This window comes from Bidens hawaiensis, unplaced genomic scaffold (genome assembly GCF_021521415.1).
Source record: "Bidens hawaiensis isolate Kalapana, Puna unplaced genomic scaffold, B.hawaiensis_p1.1 tig00002631_1, whole genome shotgun sequence".
Taxonomy (NCBI): Eukaryota; Viridiplantae; Streptophyta; class Magnoliopsida; order Asterales; family Asteraceae; genus Bidens; species Bidens hawaiensis.
In genome coordinates this window covers 1,561,452-1,583,800 of record NW_027491143.1, presented here as the reverse complement: position 1 = coordinate 1,583,800, position 22,349 = coordinate 1,561,452, and the positions used below count along the sequence as shown (strand labels likewise).

Below are 22,349 nucleotides of genomic sequence, written 5' to 3'. Positions count from 1 at the left end.
TGTTTTTGACTAAATTGCCCTTGTGGGGAATGATTGCTAGTAATGTACAATATTAATACTTGACACGTAAGTAGTTATTCACACATGTAACGTATCACCAATGTGTTTGTTGAGACACACACAATTCACAAACGAAACACGAAACGTATCTTATGCATAGGTATTATGTGCCGAGTCTAGAGACTCAATAATAGTTCCAACACTTAGAAAATCTCATTCTTGTTTTAGAACGCTAGTGAGGATTTTCTGTGACGCGCATCTCTTGGTTGACTTGTTTTTGAATTCTTCGCAAACAGTGAGTTTCACGTTTCCCCTTTTACTCTTTTAAACGCTTTTACTTGGGGGAGAATACATACTCCGAAACGCTTTAGATTTTGTTATTAGATTATATATCACTTGTAAAGGCTAAGTGGCAAACGAAACAACTAAAGTCCTTCATAAAATCGAACCGTTTAATATTGGATAATAGCGAGTCACTGTTGAGTAGTACTACTGGGTTTGACAAACCCCACCCAACGCTAAACTCGACTGGAGGTCGAGTGGGTGTAATCTTGGCTAACACATTTTCCATGGTCGGGATAGACATGGTGGCAAGGCAATTGATAAACAGTAAGCTTCGGTGCCGAACACTTAGTAACACTTGTTGTATAGGCTAGCTACCTATCGATATATAATTGACTTAACATTATCTGGTAACGCAAAACGCAAAACGCAAACGCATAACGCAAACACTTAAACCCAATTATTCTCAGGTAGCCGAGGCGGGCGCGCGGTATAGGAACATGCATTACATTGAACTCTATCGTTTTTGCAAACTCGTTTTTAAACTGTTATTAATTGGGTTTTAAGTCGTCCTGCGTGACGCAACACTTGGTTTATGATTTTACGCTTCCGCACTTATTTACACTTAAATGTTTCGTGGTTTGAAAACTTTACTTATGGTTTGATTATAACTAATGATTCCGATCCTGTTAGTTCACACCCTCTGACGGTAAAACTCCGTTAGTGGATTTTGAGGGTGTGACAGTTGTGTACGATGTTTGTTATTTGTTGTTGAAAGTCATCATATTTTGTCTTAAGTGTAGGTTTATGTTGCAAATATGTGTAGGCATTTTACATATGTTGAGTTCTTAATTGTTTTATGTTTTATATTGAATCTGGGATGGGTTAAGTATGTTTCATGTGACGGGTTTGTATTGAGTTTATTGGTTATTTGATGATGCATTGCGATGTTAGGTGGGTCCGTAACATGTATTGAGTTTTATTGGTTATTGGTTGTGTAGGGCTGTTAGAATTGTTGATGAGGTGTTGTGTAGGGATGTTAGAGTTGTTGTGTAGGGCTGTTAAAATTTATGATGAAGTATTGTGTAGGGCTGTTAGAATTGTTTATGAAGTATTTAAGTGAGTCCGTAACGGTTTATATTCACTTTTATTAGTGGAAGTAAAAATTGTTGATGAAGTATTTGAAGTTGAAAAAATTTTGTGCTGGTTTTTGTAAAATGAAATTTTCGAATCTGTTTTTTTTTAATCTAGGATTTTTTTGGATACATGTCTTGCTAGTATGTTAGGTTGTATTTTTGGATATTAAAATGTTACTAATGTTTGTGATGTCTTAGTGATGTATTTAACTATTTGGTTGCAAGGTGTCAAGAAAAATTAAAAGATAAAAGGTTAGAATGTTGTAAAAAAACATGACTCTTAATATATTATTTTTTTTGTACTTACGTTCGTCATTAATTTCCGTATATGCGTTGTTAACGTCTTGGGGACTTTGTGTCGTGTTGGTTAGATCGGTAGACGCTGATGAGTAGGTATAAGGATAAAAAATAATTAAAAGATCAAAACGCATAAAATTTTGTGAAATAACATGATTGTTAATGTATTACGTTTTTTGTACTTACGTTCGTCAATAATTTCCGTACGTTTTTTGTACTTACGTTCGTCAATAATTTCCGTATATGTGTTGTTAGCGGCTTGGGAACTTTGTGTCGTGTTGGTTAGATCGGTAGACGCTGATGAGAAGGTGTAAGATAAAAAAATAGCAGTCTGGTTAAAAAGAAGTTAAATATATTTATGTGTACACATACCTACATAACCAATCGCAAGCATACATGTTATCTTACAATTTCTAAGGTAAGTAGTGCGAAACTGAGATGACAAGAAACGGAGTTCTAGTATGACAGATCTTCGATAAATACACGTATGCACTTAAAAACACAAGAAACTTAAAAAAATATACATAATCAACATCAGCAAACAAAACGACATGCCTAGCATGTTAACCTACATCATATAAGATTAACCAGAAGCTGATGTCAAAATGCGTAAAACATATCAAATAAACACAACATGTGTAAATCTAGATGAACCTATACGGACATAATCAACCACCTACACATTAATGGACAACAAGCTTTGGAAGAAAGACAAAATTAAATCCAAACGAACCTACAATACACAATACCCTTCAACAACACAACAAAATGCCTAGCAAATTTACCTACAAAACCAAACACAACAACATCTAAATATCGAACTAACCAACACAAAAATGCAAACGTCTCAAAATATAAACCAAATCATAACCATTTAAAACAAAAAAAAATAATCAATAACAATCTGCTATAAGAATTACCAGTTATATCAATATCAGTCAATAACAAAATTACCAGTTATAACAAAAACAAAATTATAAAAAACTAAATTATTATTACCCTACACAATCTACACGACAATTAGCTATAAAACTTTCAATATTGATAACAATCAATAACAAAATTACAAGTTATAACAAAAACAAAATTATCAAAAACAAAATTATCAATAACCTACACCACAAAATCGATAACAATCATTAACAAAATTACAAGTTATAACAAAAACAAAATTATCAAAAAAAAATTATCAATAACCTACACAACCAACACCACAACATCTACATATCAAATAAACCTACGCAACCAACACTACAACATCTACATATAAAATTAACCTACACAAAACTGAAACAACCTCTCAACATATAAACCAAAACATTAACAGTTATAACAGAAACAAAGATTCAGAAAAAACGATTGAGTGAAACAAATTGAATTCAACAAAAAATAACCTTCACATAATGAGGGTGATTGGTTATCCATCGCCTCTTGTTTACCAATATAAGAATGCGTTGATAAATTGATGTTGTGTAGAAAGGTAAAGCCAATTGTTTTATGTTTTTATAATGAATACAATCGTTGTAGTTGAAGAACATTTATAATTAATTATGGATTTTATTCTTAACAAAAAAACAGACTAATAAAGTGTGATATTGATGTAATATCATGCCAAATAAGGAATGAGTTAACAAAGGATCAATAAAATTAATAGTGAATAATACTATGTTATAAGACTATGTATCAGTTACAATTACTAATGGTTCAAAACTGATTTTAATAATAACAATAACATAACCTGGTTATATAATTATCCAATTCAGAATCACTAAGGAGGGTGGAGGATAACTGAAGATCGCATTTACTCTTCGATAATTTATTCCTCAATCATCTCTTCTGATGATTGCCTTGAATTATATTCTGTAAGAAATCAGATCGATAATAAGTGAAGATCGCAAATTGATAATAATTGAAGATCACGATAAATCAAATTGATAATAAGTGAAATCGCAAATTGATGAAGATTGCGATTAGAATAAGTGAAGATCAAATTGATAATGTTGATCCGATTGAAAAAAATCGATGTTAAGATAGGGATAATATAATCTGATGTATAAATTTCAAATAATATGAAAATATACATAATTTAATTAAACAAGAAAATTATTCTAGCAACACACAAATATAAAACTTTCCATATAAAATAATATTGGGTTTTTACCTTCCTACCCCTACATTTATAAAAAAGAAAAAAGAATATAAAACTTCTTATTGGTTGATTCAATTTCTCTCATTTCTTGCAATTATTTGATTTTTTTTCTTGAACTTAAACATATATATAAATATGTAGGGTTGGTTTCTTTTAAGAACTCTATTTCTATTAAGAACTTTGAGAACTCATATGGACCAATCACTATTTTTCATTTTTAAGACTTTAATTTTAAATGAAAAGGGTATAATAGTAAAAGTATTAAATATTTCTCTCTCTAACACACTAACTAATTAATTCTCCTTTCTCTCTCATATTTTATATATTATACACTAACGTTTAAGGATTAAATTGTCATTGAATTTGATAATCTATTTATTGAACCAATTATGTATTCTATATTTACGTTAATTAACTTATAAAATTTATATTATCATCGGAACTTTTAAATATTTACACATATGTTAAAATCAAACTGATCATAAATATTATCATTCATTTCTTCAAAATTAGATTTTACACATAACGCACATTCAGAAATTATAGGTGGTTCAAACATTTAGATGTTCACATATATTTACACACATGTGTAAATAATAAAAAATAATACTTTGTATTGCTGTGTGTTTGAGAAATCTAAATTGACAAAACATAATTATAATTTACATCTACACTAATGTTTACGTGTATGCAACCAAAATAGATGTTTACACATGTAATTTAATGCTATTAAAAAACTAAATAGCTTTTCCTAATTCACAAGCACTTTCTCTTTATTTTTCAACTGCAAAGGTACTTTCTCGTTGATCTTCAATTATTCCCAAAGTGATATGAGTGACTCAAAGTCTCAAATGGATAGAAACCTGAAAACTACAAATACAAAAACTATCATGAAAGCTAAAAAACTAGGATACACATCAAAATAAATAATAAAATAACCTTTAATTGAAACAATGAGCAGTTAGTTCTACATGAAACCTTGCATATGTGCAAATTAACTTTTTATATATTTGTATATCCAATTTGCATATGTGTAAATTAACTTTTTTTTACTATTTACGTATGTGTAAATTAACTTTTTACATATATGTATATCCTGGTTCATATTATTTAAAAACCCAACCTAGGTTATCAAAATAGTAAACACAAATTCAAATCACTCGAACTCAAAAGTTATATAAAGTTATCACACTTCATTTTGATTAATCAAAGTAAAATTTTTAAATATTTATACGTTTGACCACTCTATTGCATCTGTTTTAAATGAGGTATTAAATTCAATTAAAAGGCTAGCCTCTACTATTCATCTTCTTTATAACGAAACCACCAAAATTAATATACATCAACCAATGTCCCAATATGAGGCTCAAATTCTATAGTGACTGATTCAAAAAAAATGATACACACACACACCATGACTAATATGTTAAAATAGAGTAATGATTTTGGATCACCTTACCAAACAATTAGGCAAGACGCAGCAATATTTGAGTATCGCTGTAACGACTCATATCTAGTTAAAGATGCGAACCTGTGCAGTTACGATGATGACCGATTTTTTTTTTCTAATCGGTTCGGTGCATGTAGTCGGAATCGAAACTTCACAATAGTTCTCCTTGTATGCTCACCGGAAAATTCAAAACAACCATAATAGAGATTCAATTCAAGGGGAACGTGAGAGAATTTGATTCGAGATAGAGAGAGAACATATTAAGTAAGATGTTAATTGGTTAACAGGGAAAATTGGAACGATTAATAAGGGAGGAATATAGTGGTTTTGATTTTTTATTTTTTGATGTTCCTAAATTATCCTTTTGCTCAAATTAGATTAGCCCTAAAAGTTCTAGATTACTATCATGCCACAATGTATTTAAACCATTGAATATATAATCTAAGGTTTGAAATGAGTTCTTAAAGTTCTCATCTTAATTATAGTTCTTAAATGATACTAACCCTAAATATGTGTATATATATATTGGGTAAGGTTAACGTAAAAAATAATAGTTTTGTGAGAAGCATAAGAATAGATCTTGGCCCTTGGATCTAAGATCTGGTGGTTGAGATTAGTAGTTTCTAAATACTGTATAGTTTCCTATTTATATGGTATAGTGTCCTATTTTAGTGGTGTGCTTGATTTTAAAGCCTTCTCACACTTCTCACGAAATAATTGTTTTTTATTTGAACCATTTTCTATATATATATATATATATATATATATATATATATATATGTGTGTGTATAGGGAGGGGTTATCCTAAAAAGATGAGAGTGTCTAAAAATTGTAGGAAGAAATATGGATGGTTGGATCTTGTCAACTAATGGTTAAGATGGAAATGTAAGATAATTGAAGGAGTGTTTTATTTGAAAGGCCTATAAGGGTGTGTTAAAGGATATTTCCGTCATAGTAGTTATGGAAACATGCAGGATGTCAACTAGGTATCTTTGGAAACTCCTAAATTTATGTAATCATTCTCTATTTACTTCAACTATGTTTAAGATTTTCTTACCTGTTGAACCATAATACACAATATTCAAATAGGTTTAGCCAATTTTGTTAAAAACACATGAACATAACACACTACATTCAAAATATACACACATAAAACACACTACTGTAACTGTAATGAAGCTAGTTTTTTTTAAAACACATAATTGTATCCAAATAATAAAACACACTACTGTAAAAATAATGAAGTTGGTGTGGAGCGGTGTGTTATTGCAATTTGTACAGGGGGGAATTAAACCATTTGTAATGAACTATTGCCTTACAATAACACACCATGATTTACAGTAACACACTTATGCACATATTGAAATGAGAAGATGAACACCGGTCAAGACATACTTGTTTTACAGAAACACACTTATCTCTACATAAAACGAGAAGATAAACTAACGTTCATATAAAACAAAAAAGATGAACACTAGTAAAAATTACATTGAATTTCATAAAATCGATAACAAACATTTTTTAAGAAAATAAAATCATGTCGAATGTTGTTTCTTGGTTGTTTGAATATTAGAAGAAAATGAGGGATCACATTAACAATTCACATTTAAATTCCATAATCAAAGGATTTGGTTGATTACCATCATGCCCATGTATGTTATATTGCATCTAACGGTCCAGATTCTTTCTTACACTTTTTAGGAAAATATGTTTTCTTATTTTAACCTTGCTCTCCCTCTATATATATATATATATATATATATATATATATATATAGGGTAAGGATCCTAAGAGAACCCTTTGCAAATTGAGAACTTTTAGAACCATTTTGAACCACTAAAAACACTTTTAAAAAAATAATTAAAAAAATCATAAAACTAAAATAACAAAAATTTTAAAAAAGTAAAAAAAACCAAAATTCTTATATTTCATTCCGGTTTCATTAAAAAAACGTCGTATTATACACATATGTATAATTTTATTTAATCTTTAGTTACGTAATATACACATATGTACAGTATCATTTATCTTAAATTACACATGTGTGTATAAAAAAACATGTAAATGTACATATATGTATATATTATACATATGTGTATATAATTTAGCTAAACCGAGTTTTTTTTATTTTTTATTTTTATGAAACCGGGATGATAAAATAAGAATTTTGGTTTTTTAATTTTTGTCTTTTTTTATTTTATCATTTTTTTTATTTTTAGGTTTTTTGTGGTACAAAATGGTTCTCATAGTTCTCAATTTTAAAAAATTCTCTCATAATCCTGATCATATATATATATATATATATATATATATATATATATATATAGGGCTAGTATCAATTAGGAACCCAAATTAAATTAGGAACTCTAGGAACTCCTCTTGACCAATCAAACATTTTTATTCATTTCTTTTAATATTTTTAAAATGGGGGGTAGTATAGTCTTTTGAAAAACTAATAAATATTAACGTATTATCTTTTTGAATAACTTCTCCTATTTTCACTCTCCATTAACATAGGGAAGTTATACTAAACACAAATCCAAGATCAAAACATATTATTTATCAGATCTTTAAATATCGTTCATCAGTATCGATAATCAAATCAAGAAAATTAATTTTCATATTCTCAGGTATGTATAAATTCTTTAATCGAAGAGTCCCAATTATTTTACTATACCTTTATCTACTAAATGTGTTTTGAATCAAAAACACAATATACGTACAGTTCCTTTTTCTTTCATTGTAAGGTTGTTATATATTAATAGGATAATTATTAATTCTTTGTTTTTTGTAGTTATGGATAAATCGAGCACACATTCAAATATGGATGTTATTCCAATTCAATACCAAATTGAAGAACCTATTCAGGTTGTTCACGAAGAGTTGATGGATAATGATGCTGGTGAAGAAGTTGGTGTTGAAGAACGTGGTGATCAAAGAGGTACTAATACTTTGTTTCGTATGAAGATGACGAGAAGATTTTGTAGCAAATGTGGTCGTTTTGGTTATCATAATGCTAGGAATTGTCCATTTAAATAAATTTTAGCTTTGGGTTTTCTTTTCTGATGTTAAACTCTAGTTTTATCTATTCAATAAAATTCTATTTGTTTTGCTATTGAGAAAGAATTTGTGATCTGTTGATTTATTTGCATATATGTCAATTATTAAATGTTATCACTTAATTGTAGATTTGCTTGAAAGTCATAATGAAAATTCATCACACAATCAGTCATACACATCACCTAATGAAACAAGATATTGGTTGCCCAACGTTGACGATGACCTTAAACCAGTTGTGGGTAGGATATATCCCACATGGGAGGATGCTGAAACAATGTATAAGTTGTATGCGGATAAGGCTGGATTTGATACACGGTTATCTACTATCAAGAGACATAAGGGTGTTATTACTAATAGGTATATCCTTTGTAACAGAGCAGGTATTTATCGTGGCAAAGACATTGATACACTAATTAAAAAGTCTCCACGTAGCATCAACTACAAGGTTACCGATTGCCAAGCACGTGTAAGACTAAAAGCTGTAAAAGGTACCCCCAGCTTCCAATTAAACGAGTTTGTGGAAAGTCATAATCATGGTCTTGTTGCTGATGAGAATAAGGACTTAACACGTAGTCGTCGTCAGTTGGATTTTAGTGACCATGAATTTATACACAAAGCACGATTGGTGAGTATTGGTGCGACAAGAGCCTACAGAATACAATCTGCGTTAAAGGGTGGTTCGAGGTACAAAAGTAGAGTACATAAATAGTTCAAGGATTGTGAAAGCTTTCATAGGAGATAAAGATGCACAGATGGTGTTAAATACCATGAACGGATGTATGAAGAACTTACATAATTACTATTTTGTTTACGTTGCTGTCAAAGGCGAGTTGCGATCTTTATTTTGGGCTGATGACGTTGCAAAATGCAACTATAGCGCATTCGGCGATGTTTTAGCATTTGACGCCACATACAAAACAAATATGTAAGTTTTTATATGTCGTCTTTTATATTAATGTATTTACTTTTTTAATTTTTAATTCGCTTTTCAGGTACGACATGATTTTTGTCCCTTTTACTGGAGTTGATCATCACAAGAAGTGTGTAACGTTTGGTGCGGGTTTGTTACACAATGAAACAATCGAATCATACAAGTGGTTGTTAGAGTTTTTTCTTGAAGCTCATGGTAATAAGCAACCAACACTAGTTTTAAGCGATCAAGATCCGGCAATGAAGCAAGCAATATCTATCGTTTTAACTAAATCTGTTCATCGACTTTGTATGTGGCACATTATGGATAAACTTCGTTTGAAGGTTAGACACATATGTATCTGTATATACTAGTTATAAATAAGCATAGAAATTTAAGTTTTGTTAAATTAATTGAACGAAAGCAGTTTTTATAGCTCCTGTCTTTTTTTTTCTTATTACGTATTTATAAAATTTCTAAAAATCATATGGTAATCATTGTTTACATAAGTGTTATTCTTTTTTACTTACATTCTGTGCATATAAGGAGAAATAATAATTCACATATTATTTTAACCTTTTTTAAATTAACATTTTGAATACTAATGTATAGTTGCATTAATTATGTTTTATAGGTATCCAAGGAACAGTTAAAAAATGGAGAGTTGTATAGAAGTATACACAAGCTAGTTTGGAATGTCTTTATTGACCCACCTACGTTTGAGCGAAAATGGGTAGCGCTAATGACAGAATTTAAATTGAATGATCACGATTGGCTTAAACAAATGTATGATATTCGTGAACAATGGGTCCCTGGTTATTTTAGGGATATACCCATGTGTTGTTTGATGAAGACCACGTCCAGATGCGAGAGCTCCAATGCTAGTTTTAAAGTTAATTCTAGCCCTTCCAACACACTTGTACAATTCATGTTGTGTTTTGAATTATCAATGGGTACACAACGGGAAAAGGAAAGAGTTTTGCAGAACAAAACTATCACAAAAACTCCTCGTTATCGTCTTAACACTCCTATCGAACAACATGCTGGTTATGTGTACACTCGGGACATTTTTTTCGAGGTTCAAAAAGAGATGATAAAAGTGCAACATCCTGTATGATAGGTATTCCTGAAGTTGTAGATGATACCAAAGTTTATTTGATTCATCACAAGGATAAAAGATCTGGTTTCGTTAGGAGGTTTAAGGTATTGTTATATGTATATAAATCATGAATATTTTTTTTCTTATATTTACATACTTTTTTGATGATAAATTTGTACTCGGGATATAACAATGTAGGTTTCCATCTATTTGATTGATACGACTGTTAGTTGCTCGTGCATGTTGTATACACGTATTGGATTATTATGTCGTCATGTGTTTTCTGTATTCAGAATGGAGAATATTGACAAAATTCCAGATCATTACATATCCAAGCATTGGGACACTTATGCGCTGCCAAACAGTGTGTATAGCATTGAAAATAGGATTGGGGTTGACAACAACGAAAAATCAAGGATTAGGATTGAGGTTGTTGATGATGTGCATAAGTGTTTGGACCGTTTAAGGGATCAAAACGAAAGACTTAATGCATTTGCTACAAAGATTAAGGAACTGAAGAAAGAAATTTTTGAAGAATTTCCACACAACCCAAACCATAGAAATCAGAAAGCCATGATTGAAGAATTACTTCAACAATCTCAACCTGAAGAGGTTTGTATTACAGCCCCTAAAGGTATTAAGAACAAAGGTAGTGGGAAACGCAGGCTAATCGGCGCACGGGAGAAGGCTGTGGAGAAGGCTAAGAAGAAAAGACGTTTATGCAGTTATTGTGGAAATATGCTAATCATGACATAAGAAATTGTCCAAAGAAGAAAGAGAAAGAGGCAGAAAACCAAAACGAAACTGATAATGAATCTAGTTTTGAAGAACATGATTGCGGTTCTGAGTGATGTTCTATTTTTACATTAACATGTTTTGTTCAACGGTCTAGTCTAAAACTTTTTTTATTTTGTGTACTTTTAATTTTGATTGCGGTTTAAAACTTCTTTTTATTTTGTGTACTTTTGATTTTGATTGTTTATTATGCATATTTAAATTTATGACATTTTTTATCTGGATTGTATTAAGGTTACTAGGATTTTGTATTTCATCTAGAGGTGCACAAAAAGTCAAGTCCGGACCCGACCCAGTGTACCCGAATTTGAAGAAAAGAATGGGATTTGAATATGCATCCACCAAAATACCAAATTCAAAGTTACTTATATACAGGGTTACATGAACACATATGTAACTTGGTAGCTATACTTATGTAATTGAATGGGCAATTATTTTTATATACACAGTCATCCAAAAAATTAAAAAAAACAAAAAACAGAAAACAATTTTTTTCACAATTTACGTAACTTGTAACTAATATGTATGATTTTTCTAAATTTTAATGATTTTAGGAAAGAGAAAAAACAAGTGTGAAAACAGGAATTTTTTGAAAAAGAATAATGGCTTTATTTCCCAACATCTTAGTTTAAGCATGTATGTAAAACATTATTTTACATGTATGCAAAAATCATAACCTTACAGTTAGTTCAACTGATAAAACTTCTGGTTCGGATGACAACATGAATGCTTGTGTTCAAAATAGTTTTTCACTTCAATTATTGACTATTGAGTAGAGAAATTAGGAAAACTCTTCCTTTGGTTGTCGAAAAGGAAGTAATTATGGTCAGTGGATCTAAGCAGCGTTGGTCAAAGGTTGACTAGAACTCAGAACATGTAGTCGAAAGGCTACATGTATGTAAAGGTTTGCTTAGTGGGATGGTCAGATTTGTCGAGTCTACATAAAGGTTCATTATGTTCAAGAACCAAAAAAATATGTACTAAAAGTTTGTAACAAATCACTACTGAGGATAATTAAGAAGCTGGTGGTAAAATTATTTTACATGTATGCAATTTTGGTTTTTTACATATACGCATAATTGCTTATAACATTTGAGTTATGAGTTATTATTAAATTTACAATATACAATATTAAAAGTTACACCAAAAACCAAAGAAATTTTAGATGCCCAGAAAATTTTATATCAAACCATGAAATTTTTGTTCACACTTTTTGCCTATATGTAAACCAGATTGTTACATATGGTAATATTATGTTTGTTTTAGTATGTACATATATGTAAACCAAAGAAAAAAAATTCATATTTAAATTCCGTTCATACCACAAAATCAACCAAACAAAAGCAAAGAAAAACATTCATATTCAAGTTTTGTTCGTACCACAAAATCAACCAAAAAAACCAAAGAAAAACATTCATACCACAAAATAAATGAAAAGCATAATGCAAACGTCTCGTTTAAGCTGAGCAAAACCACCTAATTTAACCGTGAGCAACCCTTAAGCAACTTTGCCATCCTTAGTGCTTTGACTTTGTTATCTAGCTCAATCGCTCCCCTTGTCGCGACGTCCTTATGTAGGTTGATATCTGAAAGCAATATCCTTGCAGCATATTTTTTCCTCAACCTGGCTATTTGTGACTTCAGTCCCGACTTCTCAAATTTGAATCCACAATCCCAATTCTTCTCCTTACTGCTCTTATACTTTTCCATGTGCCTCATGACATATACACCACAATCCAAGTAGTTTTTCTTAGTTGCCCAACCAATTTTTAACTTATGTGGGCTGACGTGATTCAAAGCTAACCATTTCTCATTTCCAACAGATTTCAAATAGTCCACAAACATGTGTTTCTGCAAACAGTTATACACAAATGTAAAAAAGTGTTTGTTATAATATTTTATAAATAAATAACACAAAATTTAATCAATTGAGCATACCACTTTCATAGGGGTGTCTTTTTTATCAAAATCCTTGTCGTCCTTTAATCCAACTGGGCTTTTTGATTCATGCATGTTATCTATCACTATGATTGCCAAATGCCTCAAATCAAAGCACATTAAATACCAGTGGTGATTTTCAATTATTGGAAAGAAAACCAGGTTATATGGCTTAAAATTCAATAGACTAGGATCCTGATCAACAATAGCTAACATGTTTGTTCTAAGAAATGAAATCCTAGCAGCAGATGCAAATCGCTTTCCATCAAGCATATCTCTTGTCTGAAATAGAAAAAAAAAGAAATATATATTTTAAAAAACCAATAACCGCATCATGTATTTGAGTTATTAATGAACATAACAACTTACTATAACACATGAATGGCAAAAAAGCCTGTGTAACGATTCTGAGCCTCGGTTCCTCTCCTCATAGTTTAGTACTGCAGCCCAACAATCTATAACACTACTCTCAATCTCAACTTCCGGTAACAACGACATCATTAAAAACCTTGTCGTGCCTATTCCAGAATTTGTTTTAAAAATTTGATCGCTACAAAAACATAAATTAAAAGATGTTGTCATATAGTTTACACATATATAAATAATTTATTAGTCACAACCATACCCGAAATCCCTTGCCACTTCTATCATTTATTGATCAACTCTGTTCTCACCAACCCTACACATTGATATTTAAATAATTAGTACAATTCCTAATATATGCACCATAAATCAATTTACACTTGTGTACTATTAAAGCATTTATAATGTAAAAATCACTAAAATTATAGATATTAATCATAAGATTCTTACGGTTCGATCCTCTTCCCATCTGACAAGTAATTCCATATACGTGCCTCTTGTGATGAAACTCCTTTATTCATGTCGATAGGTCGAATAAGAATCGGGGACCGTAATTTACTTGGAAGATGTCTCAACCTTATTGGGTTTCTCTTGTACAAACCAACTTTAACAGGACTTACTCGACGAGGTGCGGTATCCAATTTCGGAGTACTTGAAATCAAACCTATTTTATCAGGCTCTACAGAAGGACAGCCTTGTGTGAGACCTAAACTAAAAGTAGGAATTGTTGCATCTATACCAACCAAACCGGTATCATATTTTTTTACACTATCCTCGATTTCTTGGTAATTGTCTTCAAAAAACTGGGTCCATTGCATATTACCGTCTTGTACGCTATACTCTTTTCCTTCATTATCATCCATTTCTTCTTTATTTTGGGGTTTTATACCCTTTTCATTGCTACCATCTTCTTTAACACCTTCCAACCTTATACAAGTACCATTGTACTTTTCAATCAACTCACTTATCTCTTCATTTCTAGGATATTTCTCATTAGCCTCAACAACGAACTTTTCAAATAATTTTCTATCCTTCAAAATACAATCAACAATCTCTATCATTTTCCCAACATGCTCCTGTATTTTTAACAATTCAATCATCATATTTACACAAGATATTGATTAATATTAAACTGATTCACATGATTATACACTAGTGTAAATTTGACAATACATCAGATTGCATCTATAATTAACATAAATTGCACCAGAAATCAAACCCATTATATTAAAATTGGCATCTATAATTAATATAAATTACACCCGTGAAAAACATACAAACCAAACCCATAATAATTTTACTATTACTAAATGATTATGCCAACCAACAATTGTTGTGATTTCAAATAAGAATTTAGGAGGCTTTTTTACCTTTAAGTGGTCCGTTTGATTCACATCAACAGTAACTAACTGCCTATCATCAGATACTTCACGAACTTCACCTAGCCCAAACCCTCCTCTCTTCAGCTCATCAGCTTCTCACTTGCTAAGTTTTTCGAACGTCCAATACTTGATTGGTTGAACTTGACACTCATCATTTAACTTGCATGTCATAGTGTTGACATATAGAAGCTACACATAAACATAACAAAAATAATATCAACAAAGCCGACATGTTTTATATGCAATTTGTCTAAAATCTGACAATTCAACTATGTTTGCACCCAATCTATGTGCTTTAACAAGTTTTGAACCAAACTCGTCTTCCCACCTCAAATAAATTTGCCGTTGACCGGCTATTTCAAAACAAATTCCCTGTTGACTTCCTTTCCATATAATTATTTGTTTATTTATATTTAATTATTATAATTAATTTTACTCATATTTAGTTTTTCTTTTATAACTTTTGAAATATAAAGTTCTATAAAATTTCGAATATACCATTGAGACGTCCATACTTTTATCTACATGTCGACATAAATTTTATTCAAAATTGAATCGGGTCAAGTTTTTAATGAACGTTTCGACATAAATTTGTCGATTTGTAATGTCGGGTCAAGCATAATCTATGTTTTTTAGTAGATTTGTGATGTTTATTATTTATTACTAGTAGTATACCCGCGCGATGCTGCGTTGACGATAATATATTTAAACGGATTTTTGGTAGTTGCAACCTTTTAAACATATGGTACGTTACGCTTTTTATAAAAAATGAATGTTGCTTTTGTACGTTACAATTACAATAAGAATCATAAAAACCAAGTTTTATACTCGTGGCATGGTAGTTTAAGAAAAATGATCGAAGCTCATTTTGCTAAGCATTTTGACCTGAACCAAATCTATTATGGCAGTCACGGTTATTTTGGAAGTCTTTTGAAATTTTGCTGAACATAAATTCGTTTTTGTATATAATTGTTATGACGCAAACCAAAACCTATTTTTTTTAAAGATTACTCGAACTCATTATTCTTATAAAATGCTCTAACCAGAATCAAAGCTGACAGTTTTTTATTGCCCCGAACTCATTTTACTTATTACCCATCTTAATATGAACAAAATAACTTTTTTTTATAATGACCAAAACTCATTTGGCTTACATCCAGTTATAACTCGAATACATTTTAACATATCAAAGTCCCCGGTCGTTAACCCGAAAAAATAAAAATATTAAAAAAAATGATTGAAACTCATTTTGCTGGACATTTTGACCTGAACCAAATCTACTATGTTAGTCACGGTTATTTTAGAGTCTTTTGAGACCTTCATAAACGACCAAAGATTTAATGTTCACCCTGAGCCAAAATTAATATTTTTTAACATCACCTAAACTCATTTGTAATATAATCGTTTTTACGCAAACCAAAACCAATTTTTTAAGATGACTAGAACTCATTATGCTTATAATATGTTTTAATCAAAACCAAAATTGACAAATTTTTTTTAAATGACTCAAAACTCATTTTATTATTACATGTTTTGACCTAAACAAAATTTTAATCTTTTTTTATAATGACCTAAACTTATTTGGCTTATATCCAGTTATAACTCAAATGCGTTTTGACCTGTCAAAGTCCTCAATCGTTGATCCGAAACAATAAAAATATTTAAACAAATGATCAACACTCATTTTGATGTCATTTTAACTTGAACCACAATTGATACTTTTTTCCTAAATGACACTAAATCATTTTGGTTATAACATGCGCATCAATATTCTTACGTCGGAACGCCGACAAAAATAAACACGTCGTAATTGTGTGTTTGAAAATTATTAATACGTATTATATTCAAAGATATAAATGAAAAACAAAGAAAAATAATATAGATGACTATATGGGTAAACGAAAGGGGATGGAAGAGTAATTATTAATTAAATTTACAAAAGTTGAGTATAGTTGAAGGGTTAAATTTGTAATTTTATTTTAGGTTCATAATTGCATATTTGAGTTGTACTCTTGTGCTTAATTGACTTGCACGTAATAATAAGCACCTCAAAATAAAACAAATTTTATATTGAAACGTCAACAAAAATAAGCTTGTTGCAATGGTAAGTTCGTTTTTGTTTAAAACCTAATATTTTAAAAGATATTGAAGAAATAAACTTTTTAATGAATTTGTCAATTAAATGGGTAAAGATAAAGGGTTTATGTGTAACTAATTTATAAATTAACAAAGTTGTATTGAAGTTGAAAGATTACTTTTGTAAATATTTTCTAAAGTAACCATTTATAACCGTACAAGTTGTCACAAATACTATATTGCCCTTATATTTTCAAAATTGAATGCATTAGTGACTGTATTTTATGCCATAGTTATTTTACCTCTTAAAATTTAACCTCAAACAAATTTGCCTTTATTTCAAAACAAATTACCTGTTGACTTCCTTTCCATATAATTATTTGTTTCTATATATTTAATTATTATAATTAATTTTACTCATATTTACTCTTTCTTTTATAACTTTTGAAATATAAAGTTCTATAAAATTTCGAATATACCATTGAGACGTCCATACTTTTATTTACGTGTCGACATAAATTTTATTCAAAATTGAATCGGGTCAAGTTTTTAATGAACGTTTCGACATAAATTTGTCGATTTGTAATGTCGGGTCAGGCATAATCTATGTTTTTAGTAGATTTGTGATGTTTATTATTTATTACTAGTAGTATACCCGCGCAATGCTGCGGTGACGATGATATATTTAAACGGATTTTTGGTAGTTGCAACCTTTTAAACATATGGTACGATACGCTTTTTATAAAAAATGAATGTTGCTTTTTGTACGTTACAATTACAATACGAATCAAAAAAACCAAGTTTTATACTCGTGGCATGGTAGTTTAAGAAAAATGATCGAAACTCATTTTGCTAAGCATTTTGACCTGAACCAAATCTATTATGGCAGTCACGGTTATTTTGGAAGTCTTTTGAAATTTTGCTGAACATAAATTCGTTTTTGTATATAATTGTTATGACGCAAACCAAAACCTATTTTTTTTAAAGATGACTCGAACTCATTATTCTTATAAAATGCTCTAACCAGAATCAAAGCTGACAGTTTTTTTATTGCCCCGAACTCATTTTACTTATTACCCATCTTAATATGAACAAAATAACTTTTTTTTATAATGACCTAAACTCATTTGGCTTACATCCAGTTATAACTCGAATACATTTTAACATATCAAAGTCCCCGGTCGTTAACCCAAAAAAATAAAAATATTAAAAAAAATGATTGAAACTCATTTTGCTGGACATTTTGACCTGAACCAAATCTACTATGTTAGTCACGGTTATTTTAGAGTCTTTTGAGACCTTCATAAACGACCAAAGATTTAATGTTCACCCTGAGCCAAAATTAATATTTTTTAACATCACCTAAACTCATTTTGAATATAATCGTTTTTACGCAAACCAAAACCATTTTTTTAAGATGACTCGAACTCATTATGCTTATAATATGTTTTAATCAGAACCAAAATTGACAATATTTTTTTAAATGACTCAAAACTCCTTTTATTATTGTCACACCCCCATTATAGGCCTAGGAGTGTGAACCATAGTCGGTACCATATTTGTAAATAAATCAGAGTTGCGGGTTTAAGCGGAAGACTTTAAACAAAGGATCGTTATTAAAATATTTACAATACAAAAGACGAGACGAAAGTCTCGTTTTAAGTTTACTTGTTTATATGTTTTACAAAACCACCATATTTTATATTTACACAAAATTATCCGAACCATCGGATTCTTGAGCTTCTTCGTCTTTCAAGCTCTATTCCTGATTACCTGCAAAATGTTAATAAAATACGTCAGCAACGAATGCTGGTGAATAGGCTGACGCTAAAAATACTTTCTTTACTTAATCACCCCTCGAGACCACATAAGTCTCGGCCCATCTTGGCTTAGGAATAATCAAGTTAAAATAATCATTATAAACTCGAGTCTCTGCTTGAGATCACCTCAGCGAAACACCGCAGCGTTTATGACATAACTTAGGTACCATAAATATACACATGGCCATTCCCCACTCGGACGTAACTTAGGTCCGGCCACGACCCACTCGGACGTAACTTAGGTCCGGCCCATCGTGGCTGGAGGTCGTGACTAGAGGTGCACAAATCGGTTTTTTTTAAAAACCGGTTCGTTTATTAACCGGACCGGTTTTTTTTTTGCCCGGAAAAAAACCGGTTCGGTTAATAACCGGTTTTTGTATCTCAAAACCCTAACCGGTCTAACCGGTTAGGACCGGTTTAGAAACCGGTTAGAACCGGTTAATAAACCGGTTTTTTTATTAACCGGTTTTTTAATAACCGGTTTTTAGGTTAACCGGTTTTTTTTTTTTTTTTTTTTTTTTTAAATAACCATTATTTTTTCACAGTATAAACAAACCGGTAACTACAAGGCAAACCGGTAACTACAAGGTAAAATGGACTGACTCCATTCTTTGCTTTCGTTGTTAGGGTTCTTTGCTTGGAAGATTAAAAACACATAACTTTCATTTATAGCTTTTACATTAAAAATACAAACATTAAATCGTTATCGCATATTCGTAACTCAAAAATACAAACATTAAAGAATGCTTAGACACGATTACATTAACAACTTGCTGTTTCTTACTCATTATTTGCCTCCATGTTTGCTGTTTCTTTAACTAATTTTCTTCGCTACCCGATCCCGAGCTATTCCTTAGGTAATCGTCGTACGCGGCTTCTTCATCGGTCATTGGTTGAGTGTGTCCTTGATTGACCTCGTCTTCATACAAGCCCGCCTCATACTCCATTTCCCCCTCGAGTGAGCGTTGATGTTGTGCCCTATCTAAAGAGTCCAAGTAATCCTTGTAGCAAATCGACATCTCTACAGCTGGTGGAGTGAGTCGAGTCCTCCTAATCGATATAACCCTGCCAGAAACAGAAAAAGCAGACTCCGAAGCTACCGTGGAAGCTTGGACCGTTAGTAAATCTTTGGCCATGGCGGCGAGGATCGGAAACTCATCCTCCTTACCTCTCCACCAAGTCAGCAAATCAAGACTTCTAAATTCATCCGGAGTCATGTGTTTCACAAAGTTGGTACCACCATACCTTCCAAGTTCACTGCTTGAGGTGTTTACCTTTTGACGTTTACCGGCGTCTTCCCAAATCATGTAGTACATCCCCATTTCAAGGTCGGTTTGGGATTGGGATTGGGCAACAGCTCTTAACGAGTCATGAATTTGGGAAGACGACCCGTATTTTGTAAGGTAAACATCATACATGTTTGACAAGGTGGTGTTTAAAGCATTCTTTAAAGTTTGGCTATAATAGGGGTTTTGATCGTCGTTTAACTCTAGCTCATCACAAATTTTTTCTATTAAAGCTTCAACACCACCAACATTGATGCAAGGGTTTAACGCAGCAGCACATGTCAAAACAGCGGGAAGTTCTTGAAAATATTTTCTAAATTTTTCTTTCATTTTTACACCCATATCAAAATAAGGTGCACCCCTACAATGAAGTTCACTCAACTTTGTGCACATGACAGCAATTTTTGGTAAAGCAATGGGGCTTGTTGGATAGTAAACCCCAGATAAACTAGTTGTGCAAGATTTAAAAATTTGAAGGACCTCCGTAACGATCTCAATCAATAACCAGTTTCTAGGATCGTACGGTGCACATTTACCCCTACTTGACAAAATTTGATGAAACGCAATTAATGATTCTTTTTGTTGGATGGCTTTCTCAAACATATCACAAGTCGAGTTCCATCTTGTTGGACAATCCCAATTTGGCCCCAACCATTGACAATTAGCTTCTACACAAAATTTTTTGTATCTTGAAAATGTTTTATTGTTGCTAAAAACATCTCGTAACATTCTTTTAAAATTGTTTCTTTGCGTTTCGATCACGTTTAACCCATCTTGCACGGCCAAGTTGATAATATGTGCAATGCATCGGCTATGAAAAAACGCTCCATCACAAATAGGTTTATACTTTAATTTTAAATGGCCAACCGCGGCCGTATTGTTGGACGCGTTATCAAACGAAATTGAAAAGATTTTATGTTCAATCTTGTATTGTCGAATGACTTTATCCAAGAGTTTAAAAATATTTCTACCCGTGTGCGGGTAATCAAACAATTGAAACGCAACGGTTCGTTTCATCATTTGCCACGACTCGGGGTCAACCCAATGAGCCGTCACACAAATGTATGAGTCGGGCGAACCATTAGGTACCGACCACACATCCGTTGTTAAGTTTACACCAGTTTGTAAGTTTGAAAAGTATGAAATTAGTTCGGATTTAGCGTTTTTCCATGCTTTAATAACCGGTTCGTTAACCGGTTTTGGCTCTAAAACGTGTAACCGAAATACGAACCGGCGGTTTGTAAACCGGTCAAACCGGTTTTTAAAAAACCGGTTTCCGGTTTAAACCGGCAAACCGGTTCCCGGACCGGTTTTTTTGACCATCTCTAGTCGTGACCAAGCGTGGTGCGATGTGCCCACCGCGTTCCACATATGTAAGGATCCAGACAAACGTATACCATAGCCTGAGGGCTGGCTTATACTCTTATTTATAATGTTTTTAGAGACACGTAGTCTCATGTAAAGTTTTACACATAACACGTTTGTTTGTTTGAAAACAAGTTTGTAAAAGTGGGGCGTATTCACCTTTTCAATGGAATCGGCTTCCAACACCGTCCGTTTGTTCTCCTCTTGCTATCTCGCACCTATAGTACGAGTATAACATTTATTAGTCGGATACACGATCCGGCTTAAGACCTTTAGTCTTATCATCTCGATGAACCTTTAGTTCATTATTTCTTTTACTTAAAAACCTTTAGTTAAAAAGTAATCTTTATAAACCTTTAGTTTATATTTAAAAACCCGACGTTTCTTCTTCTTTAAAAAACGTATTTCTTTTATTTAAGTATATTCATAATACTTAAATAATATATTCTATTACAAAGAATAATTATATACTTATATATATACTCATATACTTATATATATATATATATATATATATATATATTCTTTTCTTTCTTTTCTTTGTTATTTTCGTTTCTCTTTTATATTCATCGAGTATAATTCCGACTTAGGCATTAAGCCTTTTATAATATTTTAATATTATTTTGGTCGGGCATTATGCCTACCTTGTTTGGCTTAGAAGTACCCTAGATACTTGGGCGGCACTTCAACGCTGCTCGCTTATCAACTTTTACTTGATCAATACTTCCTTTCGCACTTGGCACGCCTTTCGAGACGTCAACATTTTTGGCACGCACTTCGAGAAATTCACCGGATCGTCGGGCAGTACTTCCTTCTTGTTCGGGATGTCGGGGAGTGGCACGTAAATCGAGGTAACGGGCACGGAAAACGAGGTTTCGGGGCACGTTTATCGAGACGGATCGTTGGCACGTATTACGAGGTAGAGAGAGAAAGTTAGAGAG

General features: G+C 31.7%; 2 protein-coding genes across 2 annotated transcripts; both read left to right on the top strand.

Annotated features, from left to right (window-relative positions):
* Positions 1–8,137: 8,137 nt before the first annotated feature.
* Positions 8,138–10,401, top strand: LOC143620653 (protein FAR1-RELATED SEQUENCE 5-like). The gene is made up of 5 exons (XM_077092295.1): positions 8,138–8,255; positions 8,503–8,999; positions 9,160–9,299; positions 9,367–9,628; positions 9,919–10,401. Exons 1-5 carry the CDS (start codon positions 8,138–8,140, stop codon positions 10,399–10,401), a joined length of 1,500 nt encoding a protein of 499 aa, XP_076948410.1.
* A 276-nt stretch (positions 10,402–10,677) lies between these two features.
* Positions 10,678–11,139, top strand: LOC143620652 (uncharacterized). The gene has a single exon (XM_077092294.1). The coding sequence runs from the start codon at positions 10,678–10,680 to the stop codon at positions 11,137–11,139; it is 462 nt and encodes a 153-aa protein (XP_076948409.1).
* Positions 11,140–22,349: the final 11,210 nt, after the last annotated feature.

Excerpts from the sequence above, each read along its gene's own strand:
- LOC143620653 (XM_077092295.1), top strand. The coding sequence starts at position 8,138 with ATGGATGTTATTCCAATTCAATACCAAATTGAAGAACCTATTCAGGTT. Across the intron at positions 9,000-9,159 it reads TTATACACAAAGCACGATTG|AACTTACATAATTACTATTT; the intron begins GTGAGTATTGGT and ends GGATGTATGAAG. Across the intron at positions 9,300-9,366 it reads GCCACATACAAAACAAATAT|GTACGACATGATTTTTGTCC; the intron begins GTAAGTTTTTAT and ends TTCGCTTTTCAG.
- LOC143620652 (XM_077092294.1), top strand. The coding sequence starts at position 10,678 with ATGGAGAATATTGACAAAATTCCAGATCATTACATATCCAAGCATTGG.